The 19577-nt window shown below is 42.3% G+C and overlaps 1 protein-coding gene across 2 annotated transcripts in view; it reads left to right on the forward strand.

Moving 5' to 3' along the window:
* Positions 1-19577, forward strand: part of PRDM5 (PR/SET domain 5) — a 666844-nt gene that overhangs the window by 340223 nt on the left and 307044 nt on the right. For both annotated transcript variants that reach the window (XM_086962221.1, XM_086962220.1), the window contains one exon: positions 10421-10581. In XM_086962221.1, coding sequence (XP_086818347.1) covers positions 10421-10581 — 161 coding nt within the window. The remainder of the gene's footprint in view (positions 1-10420; positions 10582-19577) is intronic.

Genomic DNA, 19577 nt, shown 5'->3' on the forward strand with positions numbered 1-19577 from the left:
GCTAAAGCAAAATAAGGAATCGCAATTTTTTGCGATTCCTTATTTTGCAAATTTTTCTTACATTTCAAAATCGGTAAAAAGGCAGTTTGCGATTCGCAGAATTTCGGCCTTAACGAATCGCAAAAGGCTTGATACATATGGCCCTATTAAGCTTTAGATTCAATGTCGCTAACTTCTTGGTTTCTTATCCCAGCAAAGCATACCATGATTCTGACCTCGAACCTTGTCCTTGTGACTCATGCAGAGTTCAGCCTCCATTTGTTCTTTTTTGTAAAGTGTATGCTGCACCTACAATGTTTTTTTAAGTCTAATGCTGAAGCTCATGAATATAAGAAGGTATAGGTCTGCCCTACTTGTCCTACAGCTACTACAAACAGAATCATTTGTATGATGTTTTTAAGTTTACAGCTGCAAGAAAGAGGAATTTGGTGGGGTTCTGAGTTTTCTTGATAGTGACTTACTTGTGGAGTGCGTGAGTATTTCTGTTATTTCTCTGCTTACATCTGCACAAGTCACTTTATGATCTTAATTGTTGAATTGGGCCACTGGTATAACTGAAACACTGATTATTTCCTCTCAAGGATATTTTTTATCGTTGTATTTATTTGTTTTAAAAAATCTAAACATAGTGATATATTGTATTGCAATGATTTTATGTGTGAATTATTTTATAGTTTTACAACAGAATATGGATTTGATGATGATAATAATGAGTGCCAGTGGCCCCATCGACAACCACTAGCTCAAATTAAGGACTGTGTGAGGGCAATTACTTTGTTCTACAGCCACAGTGCATTTGAACCAAAATACTTGTATCAGATTTCTGATGTTGATTTGAGGGTCTCTATTGGCGTGTGCTGCCTGCCATGCGTTTTAAGGGAACTCAGGATCATCTTGTGGGAAGTTTGGCGGGCCAAGACAATCATTGTAAATTGACATATTTATCTTAGTGGAAGCCAGTGAAAGGATTTTGGCACTAATTTATGTGGTCCATCCCTCAACATCTGAGACCATTTAGGCTACTGGCATCTGCAATACATGCATTTTTTCTTAATAATGTATCACAAATTATATATGGTGCATGTTCATAAAGTCCCTTAGTGAATTGGTACAGAGCTGCTGTTGTGGGATGACCATGGGGCATGGGCTCCATGCAGGGATAACCGTGAATATGCCCTTGATTTATGACAAAATGTTGTGTGGAATAAATGACGTGTTTTCACATCAATGGGTTCAATAATTGGGGAGAAGGAGTGTTTTACCACCTGCTGTCCAAATGTGTGTAGGTTTTATATTTGTTTGAGTGTTTTCTGCGTGGTGTATCAAAGTGGAGGTGCTGGAATTGAGAACGTTTTGGAGCTATTAACCTTCTTTTTAGAATCTATGATGTGCCGATACCCAATCATGTTGAAATCATAATTATTGATGACTGAATCAAAGACTCATTAGAAAAGAGTCCATTAATCTCCAAAAGCATAATACTTTCACAGAATGTCTGACTTCTCACCACCCATTCTCTCCTCACTGTTTCAGTAATAACTCTATAGTGCATACCATTAGTCATGGTGTATGCATATCAGAAATGTGCACGATCTCTCATTTTCCACTGCACAAAAGTGTTTCAGCCTTCTCCTACATCTCACAATGATAGTAACAGTCAAACTCATCATGAAACCTCAGTTTTCATTCTTAGTTAAGGAACCAATATCGGCATGGGACCTTTCATTATTTTTTCACAAACTAGGTAACGGGTTCAGGAAAAATCGAGTTTTTACTGGCAAATCTAAATTTAAAAAGGTGTAGGAGGAAATGAGAATGCAGGGCTCAGTGTCAGCTTCCCATTATAGGGCACAACAGTATTCATTTAAAATTCCAAGGCCTTTCAAATGTAGGAAAAACATTCTCTATCCACCCACGTTAAACTGATTCATATCCATTTATGAGACTTGTAAACATTCAGAAAGTGTTCCAACATTTTACTATTGATTCAGTAAACCACCTGGTGAATTCAGCTTCCTATGAAGTCAGACAGTTCAGCAGGTCGGGCCCCTGAGTTCTCATATTGAGGCAAATGATTCCACATGGAGCATTCGTTTTATAAATAATCCTTTGACAGTCTGTAATCATGGCCATCTCAGTTAACAAACCAGCACTAGATGGGAGTGATGGCTTCCTTCAGAGTCTAGGGATACATAGTTTTGCAACTGCTAGTACTGATCCCAGTCACCATTGCCTACACAGTCGGTCACGTCATGTAGAAGTGTCAATCTCATAGAAGGAGAAATGGTCACACAGTCAGAATCCTACATGATTGACGCTACATCAGATCTTAATCATAAAACTTTAGACCAATGCCATAAGATATGGGCTATAACCCAACCTTCTTCCCTACACCTCGAGCAGACTGTAAGTGGCAAAAGACCAGCTGTGTATAACCTAACAAGCAACCAGTACCAATTATGCTAGAGGTTAAAGTGGGAAAATTCCAATATTGATTTCCTAAGAAGTGATTCACATGACTACATCAGGGCCAACCAATCTTCACTGGCAGAATCATACTCTATGAGCATTTGCTAGTTGTCTCTGGTCACACTTAAAATGGGATTTGAGAGAGTAGATTAATCAATAGTTCATATTTACCTGAAACCAACCCGTTGTCGGCGTTCCATGTCTTCAGGTATGAACATATCAAGGAAGGATGTAGAAGTATAGGCCCCTGCCAAATCTGTCTATGATGTAATGGTATAGCCATAACTACTGCCATTACTAGGACTGCTCCAGTCCATATTCCGTCTGGAGATCCTGCAAAGATTTAAGCATACCTTTTCTTATCAGTTGGTCCACAGTCTGTTTATTCTTTGAATCAGAGGAGGCACATTCCAACTCGGACTAATCCACCTTGGCACCTGTGATATCCCATGTGCGGATCCAGGGATTAACTTTTACTAAATTACTGCCCACCTTCAGAGTTGTCGCATAGTCTCGATTATGGGATTATATATTTGTGTCATAAGCGATTTCAATGTATACAGTGCATTAATACTATAGGTGTAGGGCAGAATGCCCTTAGTCCACAGCAATTCAACTAATGTGTTCAATTGCCATCAGAAATGGACCAAAAAGTCAGCTAAACATAGTTAATCTTTTACTTTCAACCTGTCCACTTGACCAACTCAAGAGTTGACAAAGTATACCAGTACAAGGATAGCTATCTGGAGATAATAAAGTCCAATTTGATATACCTGTAACTTCATCCACCTTGTTGCATTGTTTGATGGCACATTCAACCAGGAGCCCAAACAGTACACTGACCATCAGTATAGCAACAGTTTCAAATAATTTTTCCTCCATTCCTTATATCATACGTCAGTGCCTTGCCTACGGAGTTGGCAAGGTCACTCAGTGAGTTAGACACTGGCTGAAATCTCAAGTGGTATGAGAGTTATGAGTTCTAATAAGGTAAGGTCCTCTCAGCCTTTACCCATTCCCTTGAAATGGCAGCAGTGTGATATGAATTTGTTAAAATGTGTGTGTTGGCATTATTACATTTTTTTAACACAATCATAAATCAGCCATATGCCCTTCAGGTTCTGCTACTGATGTAGTTAATGTCAGTGGCAAGAACAATGAAAACATTAGCCTACAGTGAAAAATACAACAAGCTCTAGTTTTAGAAGTTCAGGAAAGAAAGCCTTGAAAGAGTGCCTGTTCTGACATGGTTCTTATTATTATGACAAATGACAACACTGTGATCTGCCACAGAACCTCTTGGCCTGATGAATGAGAAGAATACACAGTAGTTCCTCTGTAACCATCCTTTCTCAACACATGTGAAGAATATCTAAGGGCCAGATGTACGACCTGCCAAATAGCGCCTTGCAAATTGTATCGCATTTGTGAGGTGCAATTTGCGAGGCGCTATTTGGCATGTACCACAGTGTGTTTAACACTGTTTGAGATTCCCAATAGGGTCGCAAATTGCGAGGCTCATGAATATTAATGAGCTTCTCGCAATTTGCGACCCCATTGGGAATGACAGGCCCTCCCAGGGATGGTGTCCTTAAAGGAAAACGGGATGCATTTTTAAAAAAAATTACATTTTTCGTTTCATTTTGTAAGGGCAGGCAGTGGTCCCAGGGACCACTGCTTGCCCTTAAAAAATAATATTACATGCATTTGCAAAGGGGAAAGGGTCTCCTGGGGACAACCTTCCCATTTGCAAATGCATTACCACCTACTTGAAGTGGGTGGTAATTTGCAAGTGTTTTGCGACCGCAATTGCAGTCCCTAAACATTGGTACATAGCTTTGCGGTCGCTATTAGGAAGGGGAACGCCCCTTCCTAATAGCTAGTCGATAAACAGTATTCTGTGAGTCAAAATGTATTTGCGACTCGCAAAATACTGTTTGACATGGGCCCATGCTTTTTAGCTTGCGCAAACGGGTCTAAGGCCTTCCTCTGACGTGACTTTGATCCTCAGGAAGGCATTGGGACATTCGGCTGTGTTGCTATCAGCGAATTCGCCCTTATCACTGATCAAACTATTTGGAGCTGACCTAATGTCACAAGGGTGACACGGGTCAGGTGGCTGTTGTATTGAATGCCTCAAAAGATGCCCATTATGGCTCAGTAAAGAAATAAACAGGCTCCTTTTGAGGATGTCCCTCTTTGTAAACCTCTATTTTGTGCTCAGAGAATCTCGAGGATGGAGGCCCTCTTGGGCTCTAATTTGGATGCTCTCAGATATCTTCAAAAATGCATCACATCTAGAATGACAATAGAGAGACAAATAATCTACTCCCCTTCACTATAGCAATGAAGGTCAAAATATTTACCAGCGCAACACCAGTAGCCTAGAAACATCAATTTAGCTGGAATTGAGATATCCCTCAGGCATAACCACTACACTAAAGCAGAGGTCTACATTATTGTTGTCATATAATAGCTGCTGCCTCTGCAGTGCTGAATGTGGCATTCTGGTTCTGGGTACATCTTTCACACTACAGGACATCCTTACCTGCCTGCATTGGTCCTGCGTGACTGAAGCTCATCATGCATGTCTTCGGGAGCAGAAGATGTGGGATAGGCGCACACAGTGTGAGTGCCATATCGACAGGAGCCTCACATCTCAGATGGGCACGCTATGGTGAAGACCTATGCAAATACAAGATGGTCTACATGTCCTATTGAGCCACAGGACTTCCAGAAGGCTTGCGATCGCAAATTGCAGTGGTCATCTTGAATGCCTAGAGCATAAGATAAGACCATTGTTTTCCATAGAGTTATAACTATGCAGTGGTGATTCATGGTTGTTGCAACTGAGATTTGTCATTTGAATCTGTGTAACCTGTTATCCTGGAAAGTGGATGAAAGACATCACTGGAATCAGAGAAGTATTACCGCACCACACTTGCATAGGATAGAGGCTTGCACTTTGTCATTTTCACAGTGAGTCCAAACTCTCTTTACACTTTGCGTTGCGTTCATTGGCGAAGGCAGTGGAATTACGTTGTTACAGACTTCTTGTTGTTTTACATTGAATATGTGCAGATTAAGGGTGGGCGTAAAATCTGTTTCGCGGGTGAATTTGCGGATTTTCCGCTATTTCGCGATCCGCGAATCTCGCAAAATCGCGGTAAAATCCGCGAATCAGAGGGGACGAATTTTCAGCCAAGCAAGGGTTACAGCAGCAGGTGCAAAAGTTGAACCTAATTTCTTTGTAACCTTTTACAAAAGGGTTACAAACAAATTAACTTCAACTTGGACACCTGCTGCTAATTGCTTCCTGGTGCCTCGTTGCCTACTTGCAACTATTCTCTGACCCTGCTCTGACCCTTGAAGCAGGGTCAGAGAATAGTTACAAGTAGGCAACGAGGCACCTGTCCAAGGAATTAAACCTCATCAGGAAGCACTTACAGATATAAAAAACAGGAAGAAGGGAGAGGATGGCAAATACACCCATTATGAGTTGTCAGGAGGGGTTAAACTAAAAGAGACCTTAACAGCACAATTTTCATATGCATTTTGCTAAAAATAAAAAGCTGTATGTTCTGTAGAGGCAACTCAGGAATCTGGCCCTTCAGAGATCCTGCCTCTCTTTCTTTCTCTCGTTCTCTCCCTCCCTCTCTCTTTCCCTCTCTTTCTCTATCTATCTATCTATCTATCTATCTATCTATCTATCTATCTATCTATCTATCTATCTATCTATCTATCTATCTATCTATCTATCTATCTATCTATCTATCTATCTCTCTCTCCCTCTCCCATAAACGACTGCATGGGTAACTTCGCTATGCAAGCGGCTCGCGAAGAATCAAAAAGCCCCGCAAACACGCAAAAACCCCAGCGAACACGCAAAAAAACAAAAATCCGCAAATTTGCACAAATTCGCAAATTTTGCGGATCGCGAATTCGCAAATCTGCAAATTCGCGGATCGCAAATTCGCAAAATTCGCCCATGCTTAGTGCAGATCTATGGAACTATATTACATAATATTGATTGCTCTGTCTAGCAAACAGCATATGTTAATTCAGAGTATTTTTTACAGTTATGATATCAACTTTAATTATGCTAAAGCACAGAAGAAATATTGAGTTTCATTTCAGTGATGCTAATGCGAAATGCAGAGAGTGTCAGCAAGTACATCATATATAATCTCAGAAGTTAACTGGCAAAGTCAACTCCATAGCTATATTAAAAGTGATTTAGATATCAACCCTCCTGTAATGCAGATTTGGTTCAGTTGCACAACAAGGCAGTGTGTAACAATATCCAATTTCTTTGTTTCTCTCCCTCTTGTCCCAGTTCATTTCCCTGGCTTTACTTCTAACCTACACAGCAATAGTGTAAGGGTGACATTGAGCTCATTGAAGAGTAGAAGCTTCCATTGCTCCCTGTGGGTCTGTATTCCACTGTTAGTGCATCTTGGAAACAACTAACTTGCTGAGATATCCTACTGACTGAGGTACTAGTGCTGCCCTCCTCTTCTCCATAGCACCTGCTTCACTTCAATTATGCTCTCCTAGACCTGTTGCTGACCATATAGTTCTCCTATCCCACTGCAGTAAACCTCCTGTGCCACAGACCTATTTCTTACAACTTCAAGATCCTTTCTTCACTCCTGTTGACCAAGAGCTTGGTGGTGTAGGCTTCTTCGTCCAAATGCATTTATAACAGCTTTCTTGATCGAGAGGATTAGCGCATCAGTAATATGGGGAAAATATATTTGCAGGTTGTTTACCCTTGTATTCTTCTAATGACATCTGAATCTTGGTGCGTTTCTCTCACACACTCTGTGAGATGACCCACCAGGCTGTAGTCAACCTCTCAGAGCTAATGCGTGGTTTCTTTCAGCATTTGGTCAGAGATAGATTAAATGTAGAAGTTGTGAACCATTGGGAATACTACCAACTGTGTGGTTCGGTCTATGGGCACAGCCGTCCTCATTAGGCGGCATTCTTGGAAACATTTGGCCAGCTACTCTGATTAGGCAAACTGTACGGACATGCTGTTTGACAAGGAATGGCCTTTGTCAGTAAAGTCCATTCAGCATCATAGCACTTTTTAGCACAGATGTGCTATGGAACACTTGCTGGATCCTACGTCCCTGGTGTGCCACTTTCATCAGAAACACCAGTATGTCTTAGGCTGCATTAGGGGCTATTCCTTTCGGACAATCCAGCACCCGTTACATTTTATGTGGCTTCAGAGGTCATGGTGGGCCGAAGAGCAGGCACCAGGAACAGCAGTTTTCTATTTTCTTCTCTCTTGCTCAGGCTACAAAACCACTTCCATTCTCCTGCAGGCAAGAATGAGCATCAATTGAAGGGGTGCATGTCTCATTTTCTGGAGAATTGGTGAGCATCACGTCACAGCCACGGTCGGTAATGGGAGTACCTGCAGGGCGGTGACATGGGGAGGGGGAGGGGCAGGGTGGGGGGTAGTAATGCATGGATTACGGAGCTTTACAGGTAAGTAAACATTTAAATATATAAAACGAATTTCGTTGTGTGCGCAACGAAATTCGTTATATTTTTTTTAATGTTTACTTACCTGTAAAGCTCCGTAATCCATACATTACTACCCCCCACCCAGCTCCTCCCCTCCCCACATCTCTGCCCTGCAGATACTCCCATTACCGACCACGGCTGTCACGTCAAATCATTGGTTCCTCCAAATTGTGAGAAATGGATACACCCTACCATTTCAGGACCCTTCCCCTCACATTCTTTCTGTTTATGTCTGTCTAAGTGGAGGTTTCAGCCACCCATGGCCAAAATATGCCTTGGTAATATTTTACCCGCATGTGCAATGGAGCTTTTAAGCTGGTTTTCAAGATGGACAACTTGTATAGTTGATATTACAGCTACTGTTTGGTCCCATTCAAGGGCAAATGCCTCATCCTACTCCGAAAAGTGCTGGGCAGGTGTAGACCTCATCTTTGGATGAGGGATTTCTTAACAGCATTCACGTCATGCACTTTGAAATAACGCATCTGCTTTGAATGTATTTAGTGGAAACACATGATGAACTTTTTAATATGTATTATTGTCAGACGTTTCTGTCATTGCTGTTTAACTTTCTTTTTTTTTTTAAATAAAATTATGTTTGTAACAAAAGTGTGCGTTTTCTCTCAGTCTCTCAGTCAACTGCTTGGTATTTGCATGTGAGATATATTTTGTATTTAGTGAGTGTGCTTACAACTGATAACATGTTTAAACTCTCTTTCTCTTAAGTATGGGGTAATTGAACTCCATACCATGCTTAAAACTCTTGCATCCCTAGCCATGTTGGGTGCAACAATAAACGCTTTGCACACTATCTCTAAAATCCCTCATTGTCTGGTTTTAAATGTTCGTCACTATCTGTTTTCACCACCCTTCTGGTATTCATGCCCCACAAATCTGCGCTAGGACATCTCTTATAATTCGTTTCTGCTAATTGATCAGTGATACATCTCTCAATTTGGTTTCTCATATCATCACTTCAATCTAATGCTTACACCATCTTCTCTTTTCCTTCTGCTATACTCCATTCCCAAATCAAAATCTTTCACTGACTCACAGCATTGGGGCTTTGGATGACCCTTTGCTCTCTAGTTTTCGATTTTTCAAAAACTGTAACTATTGACTTTCCTGTCTCCTCTTTAAATCTTCCTGTCTCCAGAAACAAGTGTTTACAGTTTATCTACCCCATGAAACTTTGGGGCATATTACCAAGGGCCAATCACCGCTTTAGCTGGAATTTTTCCCGCTAAAACGGCGATAATTTTATCGCCCTATTACATAGCTGTCGCTAACACCAGTTAGCGACAGCTAGTAGGAGATAGCGATCATCTTGGGGCCCACTTTGCATGTCAGCGATAATTATCGCTAATGGCATGCAAAGTTGGCGTGCCAAGATGTTAGCGACTGGAAACAGACGCTAACACCGCTATCTCCTATTACCTACTTTTGGAAATATTCCCGCTAAGCGTGAATATCTCCAAAAGCTAACGCCTGCTCAGAGCAGTTCTTAGCCATGTTATCCAATGGTAGGTGGATAACATGGCTAAGAGCATTAGCTCTTTAATGCATGAATATCGCGGTCTTTTCAGCGATATTCATGCATTTCGGCCGATTTTTATCGCTTAGGAGATAAACCTTGATAATAGCAAGGTTTCTAAGTGATAAAAATAGGCGAAGCACGGCGATAAAATTATAGCCGCTAACCAAGCTTAGTGATAATAATCGCTTATTCTTGGTAATATGCCCCTTTATTTCTTTATGTCCTCTGCCACCACAGTTCGTAGGCTGTATCTAGTTTATGATACAAAAATGTCCATCTCTTCTCCTGCAAGGTCTCCAAGCCACTAATTAACATCCTAGTGATGAGGAAGCTGGGCCACTGCAAAAACTTACTCTATTTTCAACATTCACTGTCATGCTGCTACCTTTCTCATTTACTGGCATTCACCCCCCTCTGACAACTAGAAACTACTGAACGTGCAAGTTAGGCCTTCTCTAGGATCTCTTCTTTTGAATTATTTAGACCTTCCTAGTCAGGTCTGAGGTGATCTGTACCTACCATTGTTTTGAGATGCTTTCGAACCCACGCCTTAAGTCACGAGGATATGGCCACATGCGCATCCCTCACAATTTCACAGGTTCACATTTTAGCATGTTTCCCCAGAATTTTCATGAAAATATTTGCAATGTTGTCATTTGTAAACAAGTTCTAGCAGCATTGCATTTTCTTCACTTACTTTCATCTCAGCACTACCTGCCACTCCAAGTCAATGCTATGTTCCGCACTACTGGTGAAAGGTTGCCCAAATATATAAATAAACTCAGGCCACATTTAAGGTAGGCTTATTGTAAGGCCTACTGATATAATTTGTTTTCAGTAAAAATGTAATTCTATACTTTCTGTTTTTTCAAGGTGAGCGAACCTTTAAGTGTGATCAATGCGATGCTACCTTCAAAAGGAAGGACACTCTGAATGTTCACATCCAGGTTGTGCATGATGGACGCAAGAAGTACAGATGTGATTTGTGTGACAAAGCATTTGTAACACCCTCGGTTCTCAAAAGCCATAAAAAAGTAAGTAGTTTTGATGTTTATCTACATGTGTTTGGTGTATACTTTATGCATTCTGCAAACGGTACTCCTCCTAAACTCCTTCCCATTTTAAAACCATTAACTTCATTGGGGATTCACTGAAAAGAGCCTACCCATTGGTATTCGGCTCCGCTGACGCTTCGTGAAGCATTTATTTTAATTATATACAAACCCATGCCACAACTCATTTCACCTGCCATAAAACAAGTCCCACACCTCCCATGAACGTCAATTCACCAAAATGCCTGGGGTAGCGGAGGTGACATCACACGCCATTTAACCTTTACTTTCACTCATACACGCATACTTTAATATACACACATTTACTCATACACACACTCGTTCTCACATAAACACACTTGCACCTGCAAGCGCCCACACAACATGCATTTAAAAGCATTTTATACTTACCTCAGCTGCCAGGGATGGTCATATTCCAGCAAATTATAATTAATTCTTTATTACACTAATTGTGAATAATAAAATATTATTCACTATTGGTGTAATGAAGAATTGACATAAAACAAGGAAAGAGGAGCCAGGGGTCCATGCCACCTCCGCTGCTTCTTATCTATTAGTGAACATCAAACTCAGAACCTGTTTACTTCCTCAGTGAATGTCTGATTAACACAATCATCCCATCAGTGGCGGCTCCTCGAGGGACTGCTGCGGGGAGAGCCACGGTGGCGGTAGTAAACTTCAGCATATGGTCGAAAGGAGTAACGTAAAAATAAATAAATAAAACAAATTACATTGCGCTCGCTGCACGCCAAATGGCGATGCAGCGCGCTCAATGTAATTCGTTTTATTTCTTTCTTTCTTTCTTTATTTAACTCCGTTCGGCCGTATGCCCGAGTTTACTACCCCCAGGGGTGGCTCTAGGCCCATGGTGGCCTTGGGCAGGGAGCGTAGGTAGGGGGCCCCGGAAGAGGGGGTCCGGGCGGGCGGAGCGTGGAGGCCAGTGAAGAGGGGGGGAGAGTGGGGGGGTCAGGGTGTTTGAAAATGGAACAGAGCCGGAGGCCGCCAAATCCCTGCCAGGGGCCACCGCGCAAATATGTATCCATCCTCAGAGGATTATTATATTAAGGATATATATAGGCGTGGTGGCCCCCGGGGTTTGCTGGCCCTGTGCAGGTGCACAGCTTGCACATGCCTAAGGCCGCCCCTGCTACCCCACACCCTGCCCCTCCCCGTCCCGCCCAACACCCCGCAGCACTCCCTCAAGGAGCCGCCACTGCAGCCCATATATACTTTAAGAGCTATCCCTGGGTATTTTTGGTACCATTTTTTTCCTTTTTTGCAGCTGTGGTCATATATATTATCGTTAGGGAATTCACTTCCCCCCTTGCTTCAAACCCCAAATTCTCTCCCTCTGAACTCTGGGTCAATCAGTTGGCTAGCTTCTTTTACAATAAAATCCTTAACATCCAGGCATCTTTTCCACCTGTTGCCCCCGCCATCGATCCTGTCTCCTCTTTCTTTACTATGAACACTTCACAGGGCACCCATATTCTGTCAGATTTTCCTCCTCTGTCGTTGGAGGCCACGCTTGACCTGTTGCAAAAACTGACATCGGGCTCCCCCTCAGTTCTTTGCCTGCCAAAATCCTCTAAAAAATGGCCCCCGTTCTCAATTCTCTGATTAATCCTCTCCTCAATGCCTCATGTCATCCCTCTCATAAAAAAATCTAATTTGAACCCGTTGGAGCACTCTAACTATAGGCCAATATCTCTGCTTCCTGCCCTCGACAAACTCGCCGAAAAGCATGTACATTCCACCTTGTCACAATTTTTAGAGGCCCATGACATTCTCCATCAGACGCAGTCAGGCTTCCGCTCTAACCTCAGTACAGAAACAGCATTACTGGAGGTAACGGAGACCATAAAGGGAGTGACAGACTGCGGAGGGAAGGCAATGCTGGTACTATTAGACCTCTCAGCGGCCTTTGACACCGTCCCTCACAACCGGCTCCTTTTTAGACTTCAGGAGATCGGTATTAGAGGGACGGTGTTCAATTGGCTTAAGTCCTTTCTCTCCGAACGCCAACAAATGATCTGGTCACCCCCTTTTTCAGCAACAGTTCCATCTCTTGATGTGGGAGTGCCACAGGGATCAGTTCTTAGTCACACTTTATTCAACCTTTATCTCTCCCCCTTGGCTGAACTAGTGGAGACCTTTGGCGCGCGTATCGTGTCCTATGCGGACGATACGCAGCTGCTTTTTACTTGTGACAAGAACTCTGATTTTGCGGGTGACTCTATTAAAAGCTGCTTAGAGGCAGTCTTTTCCTGGTTTCAGTTGAACCAGCTTAAATGTAATTCAGACAAGTCTGAAATTATATTTTTTGGCTGCTCTCCTGACACTCAATGGAAATCTTGGTGGCTGGCAGATATGCATCCTCCTTCCTCTCCCACTCCGATCGCTAAGAAACTGGGTGTCGAACTTGACAATGGCCTTACCTTCAAACCACAGATCCTTGCTTTAGTCGGCCAATGTTTTGGCCTGCTACGTACACTTAGGAAATTTCTACCTCTATTGTCTCAGGCTCACAGGAGAATCACTGTACAAGCAATGATTGGATCCAGGCTTGACTACGCCAATGTGCTCTATTTGGGGCTCCCAGAATATCTCCTATCTCGCTTACAGACTGTCCAAAACTCCGCTGCAAGGGCCATTATCGGCTTAAACCGCAGATCTCATACCTCGTCCCTCCTTGAGGCACTCCACTGACTACCGGTAAGGAAACGTATCATCTTCAAGACTTTGACCTTGACCTTTAAGTCCTTACACGGTACCGGTGCAGTTTACCTCAGGAAACATGTTCAGTTTTACCATCCTACCAGATCGCTACGTTCAGCCACACAAGCCCTTGCTGTTGTTCCATCTGTAAAGCACTCACGCATTGGAGGTCGCTCCTACAGAGCCTGTGCCCCGCAGCTCTGGAACAAGCTCCCCCTCTCTCTGAGAAAAGCTGACAATCTCCTGTCCTTCAGGAAAGGCCTAAAGTCCTGGCTTTTCAGCCTCTAGTGCGCCTGTTTTCTGCTCTACGTCTCTCTACAGATCTGTACAGCGCCGGGACACTCTGCTTGAGTAGCCGCGCGCTATATAAACCACATATTAACATAACATAACATATAGTTCTGTTTCATTAAATCGTCTTTCAGTAATATGAAACACCATTTCCAGATATGGGTCATTTGTCTCTGTTAAAGAATTTTCAGGCAAGCTTTTGTGTCTTTCCACTCTGTCTCTCCAGTCATAGATACTGTCATAGTTTTTGTTACAGTGCATGGAAGGTCATGTTTAGACGTTCATGTTATAATAGTCTAATAGAAATGACAGTGCTGTGAGCGATTACACATGTTGATGTTAAACACGATCTAAACGAAAAGCTAAGCTTAGGTAAGCACCTTTTGGGTATAGTACACTCAAAGATCTAAGTAATCTCTGTTTAATGCTTTCGTGATAGAAATGATGAGAATCCTCTCCCTCTTATTTTGAGAAAGACCTGTGTGTGATGTCATCCTCTGTGGTGTGTGGACACTCCCTAGAAGACGTATCTGAGCACTACATAGATAATGAAATATGTTAGTTGTGGTGCCACTATGACATTCAGATAAATAAGAAAACACACAGCTGACCTGCAAGGGCAAGAAAATAATATAGCCTATGGCCTAAAACGAAAGCAGATCTTGTTCAGGCTTACACAATAAGATTTGACTAGACTGGCAACAGACTGAAGAGAATGAAAGAGAGCTGTGATGGATGGCTACAACGTGTATTTAACTACGGCTTAACTAAGAGGGACAGAGCAATGGGATTTATGAACCAGTGACGAGTCCCACAGCAGAAGGGGAGTTTTGAATGACAGTGGTGCCTACACTTTAATGTAATGAATGAAAAGCTGCAGTGATATTTGACAAGTCAAGATTACAGAATAATTAGAAGCAGATGTTCTTCTCGTTTCTCTCATACAAGTATCAAACTGAGACTAAGCAACCCTTTTAAGTGTTCTTCGCTCTGTGGGTCTATGTAGAATGTACTAGCTGGCAGTGTGTCTGTGTCTGAGGTGAGTGAACCATCACTCCCTAACATATGAAACAATTATTTGGACACTTGCAACAATACTCCCAAGATCACACAGTAATTGGGTCTCACCTGTATTGTCTTGAGATATAACAATGACGGAACCCTTTTGACTCCTGATGCTCTCTGTATTGCTATGATGTAGGTATTAGAGTGGAAAGCAATGAAGGCTGATTTAGAATGTTGAGTTCGCAGTTACACGCAGGAGAATAAAGACGTGTAATACTAAGCTCCATTTGTGGCGTAGACATTGCTTTGTACCAAGCTGGGGAAGATGCTACATAAGGTGACGATGATGGGATAAGTAACCCGAAGATTGACAGTGCTCTCCCAGAGAATTTGCAGTGGTCCAAGCATTCTGCTTGTGCGTCCCACTTGTGCTGTTGTCGAAGTACAGCATCAACGTTTAATGCCTGCGGAATCCACGCACAGCTCCAGCCTCTGTGAAGCAGTTGACGATAACAAAAGCATTGCAGAGAATCTACATGTTGTTGGCTGAGAATCTGCCGGTCAGGCCATACATTAATGTACTGCACTGCAGTGCAAGATGAAGTCATATGCTATATGGATTGTCTATGCTGACGGCAAATACAACAAGGTTGTCAAAGAGCCGTCATTCTTAATCAGATATTGCAAATTAACACTGCGAATGAGAGCACTGCAAGGTGGAAACCAACTAGGTGTCAGAAAGTGCAAAGTGACATTTAGAAATGAAGAAATAAGTGACTTACCAAATCTATTAGAGTCATTGTACCATTTCATGTGGTGAAGTGGCTCAAGGCAGTGCTAAATTTGTAAAATAATAAATGCCAGGGCTGGGACCAGGAGGCCACTGTAGCGTGCACCACCCATTGCCCCGGTTATGGCTGCCATAGACGATACCATAACAACTACTAACTTTCTCCCTGCCGCAAGGGGGACAGTTCAGATTAATCCAGGTCCGCAAAGCAGAAGAAATGGCTAGGGAGGCAGGTATTAGTAATTTCTAATGCATATTGTATTCATAAACAACTGCTGTTCTGCTCACCTTTAGATTAGATGAACAGTGCCATCATGTGGCAGACTGTCATAAGTGCGGTGTTCACATTTAAGTGCTGGTGCCGAGCAACGGAAAACAATTAAGTGCTGATGCCGAGCATTGGAAACCACCAGTTCAAATTAAAGACTGGCTCAAGGAGACGTGCTCAAGGTTTTGCGTACTGAGCCATCCACACCCAAAGTAGCCATCTACCAAAACTGCTGTGTGGGGCTTAGAATACCTTCACAGGTCTTTAAAGACTAAACAGTCGAGAACAACTTTTGGAATAGTGAAATTTTTCAGATGTCAGCAAAGAAAGTCATGTTTTCAGCTATCATTAAAGATGATCCAAAGGGCAATACATCACAAATTTTCACAGAAAATGTGTTTACTGACCGATTCGACCCTCATGGTGGAAGTGCTATGTGCTCTCCTCATAGTTTCGGCTTTCCGGTGCAGTATCTACAGACACACCTCTGAGAAAGAGCCAATTTTCAATACTGTGGTGATCCTCCATTGACATGCCCTGAGGAGGGGCTATCCTTCAAGAAACATTAACCCCTCTGTAACCAAGTCTTCACTGGGTTTCTTCCCTGCAGTTTCTCAGCCTGAGGAAGAAAAGCTAATGCTTAGGGGGGCTAATGTTCAACAAGTTTAACTCCTGTGCAACAAAGCATTGGCTGTGACTTTCCTTTGTAATTTTTTTCACAAGTGTTTTAGAAGGAGCTAGCTTACAATGGAAAGAGGAAATTATATTTAACCCTTTAGTACCTATGTCTCTGCTTTGACTAAGTGCTTCACATTTAGTATTATTTCTAATTTTGGTGTTATTGTTCTCTTCTCTTCTGATCATGGCTATAGCTAATATGTCTCAGCCTCCTACCTTCTTGGATGAGGAAGGAGAGCATGTCTTACTGTGGAAGGAATGAGAGAAATAGTTTCAGTCATACCTTATAACTATTGGGGGCAAAAAATGTTCCCCTCAAAGGAAGCAGCACATGTTGCTTCATAACCCGGGTGTTCAAGGCAGAAGGGATTATAAAAATGTAGTATCTCTTTCTTCCGATAGTGATGGTGATGAGGAGGGCCAGAGTTATGTGTATCTTATGACATTTCAGAAGCTTGAAGGGCACTTTGGATGAAAAGTTAACATAGTTCTGGAGAGACATAAGATCTTCTGTTGAGTACAAGGGAAGTATGAGAAAATCACTAGTTACATAGCCTGTTTAAGAGGGTTGGCCAGTTTTTGTGATTTTGGTGAGTTATGTGATTCTCTGATCAGGGACCAGTTAGTAAGGTGAACAAACAATTTGTGTGTGCAAGAGAAACTCCTTGCGCACAATCCAGACTTGAAAGAGGCCATTAACCTAGCTAAAAGCATGGAGCATACTGTTAAATGTATTAGGAAAATGAAGAAGAGTAGCCTCTCTGAGACTGTGAATGTGGTGAAAAGGTATTCTGGTATAGAAGAAAGATGCAAGGAAGCTGACTTAACAAGAAATGACCCACCATTCAAGTCAAGTGTTATGAAGAGAGGTGCAAGGCAGAAGGAAAGGTTTACTTGCTTCCTCTGTGATAGCTGCAGTTGCTCGGCTAGTAGCCCATTTTGCCCTGCCAAGTCAATTGTTTGTAGGAAATGCAAGAAAAGTGGCCACTATGCATGTATGTGAAGATTGGGAGAAATGGATCCCAAGCCCTTACATATGGTGAAAGAGATGTATTCAAGTATTAACAAATTTGTGTTTCAAGTCATGCCTTTGGGTGTGGATTCCGGTAATGATTATTCCACTTGCAAGATTTATTTGGATGGTGTAAGGGTGATGGTGTATGCTGACTCATGTTCACCTTTTACCATCATCAATTTTGATACTTTGGTGGACAAGTTTAAAGGAAGTGGTTGTCCTCTAGTAGATGCAGATATCAATCTGGTTGGACACAATAAAGATCCCATTCCCTTTTTAGGAATGCTTCACATGTGTATTGATTTTAAAGACAGAATTACCAAAGTGTGGTTTATGTGGCAGAAAAAGGTTCCAACTTACTGGGGCGGAAACACCGAAGGGACTTAGTCATCAGACTAGACCCCAGTAGCAGCGAACCTGTGCTGACTGTTAAACAAATGGGCCAGTGTAGAATTGCAGAGGAATTTCCAGAGGTGTTTTCAGAAAAGGTGGGCCTTATGAGAAATTTTCAACACAAAATAAGCCTTAAAGAGAATGCTGTACATGTAGTGCACAAGGACCGCCCCATTCTTAACTTAATGAGAGAACCTTTGGAGAAGGAGTTGGACATCCTAATAAGTCAGGGTATCATTTAACCTATTGAAAAATCATTCTGTTTGGCCCCCATTGTTGTTGCCTAAAAGTCAGGGGATAGAAGTATACATGTACCTTGGAGTTCTGAACCACAACATTTGGGTTGACTGGTTCCCCTTACCTAAAATACATGATATGATCAGTATGATTGGAGATGCTTGTTGGTTCAGTGTGATTGACCTATCATCGGCTTATCACCAAATTGAACTCCACCCTGACTCTAAATTCCTGACTTCGTTCATCACCTCTGTTGATTTTATTCGGTTCTGTGGGATGCCATTCGGGTTGGCACCTGGAGCTGCCATGTTCCAAAGGGTGATGCATCAGTTACTGAAGGACATATCCAATGTCATGTGTTATCAAGATGAGTTACTGATTCATGGTAATTCTGTATTCAACCACACTGTTACTCTGACATTTCTTTACAGATTCTGAAGGATGCTGGTCTGACTATTAAGTCAGATAAATGTGAATTTTGTGTAGAGTCTGTAAATTACTTGGGTCATCAAATGTCTAAGGATGGGATCAAGCCTACGTTTGACCTGGTGATGGCTGTTAAGCAGGCACCTCCTCCTTCATCTAGGGATGAACTAAAATAATTTATGGGTATGGTGGAGTACATGGCTAAATTTGTGAAGAACTTTGCTAGTTACACTAAACCTTTGAGGCACCTTCTAAAAAAGAGTGCCCGGTTTGAGTGGGATGATACGTGCGGTGAAGCTTTTAAAAATATCAAATGAGCCACAGTTGAGGAGCCTACCCATGGGAATTTTGACACCTCTCACAAAACTTTGCTGTATACCGATGCCAGTACCAAAGGACTGGGAGCAGCCTTAGTGAAAGTGGTGGAGGGCCATGAGAAACGTGTGGCCTCTGCATCTAGATCACTTAAGGGTGCTGAGGCTGATTTTTACACTGTTGAGAGGGATGCTTTGGCGTGTTATTGGGCATCACAGTTTTCAAATTCTTTTTGTGGGGTTTACCTTTCACATTAAAAACAGAGCACAAACCTCTCAAGTATATTTTTTTCACTAAAGGGAGAGAACATTCCACCCCTTGTATCTCCAAGTTGTTCCTGGGTTTGGAGGGATACGATTTCAAGATTGACCTCATTCAAGGAGATAAAAATCTGGTTGCAGGCTGCCTTTTTTTCGGTTGCTACTACGTAATGACGGGTTCGAGGATGTGGCAGGTGTAGATGACCCTGTTTAATTGATTACACGTCCTGGTATTTCAAAGGAAGAATGGTGTGAAAGCACAAGTATAGATGCAATTCTTCCAATATTGAGGGACAAAATTACTCATGGGTGGCCTCTCAAGCCCAGTGGGTTGCAGGAAGAGATTCTCGGTTAATGGGAGATAAGGCATGAACTGCACATTTACAATGAGATGGTCATGAGAGGTGAGAAAATTGTTCCGCCCAAAGAATTGTGGGAAAGAATTGTGGATTTGGCTCACATGGGGCATTTGGGGTGCAGCATCAAAAAGGTACCTACTGGTTTCCTGGCATGGACAGATTAGTCGAGGGAAGAGTGAAAGAGTGTATTACTTGCTCTTTG

This window comes from Lissotriton vulgaris, chromosome 3_1, assembly GCF_964263255.1.
Source record: "Lissotriton vulgaris chromosome 3_1, aLisVul1.2, whole genome shotgun sequence".
NCBI classification, from domain to species: Eukaryota; Metazoa; Chordata; class Amphibia; order Caudata; family Salamandridae; genus Lissotriton; species Lissotriton vulgaris.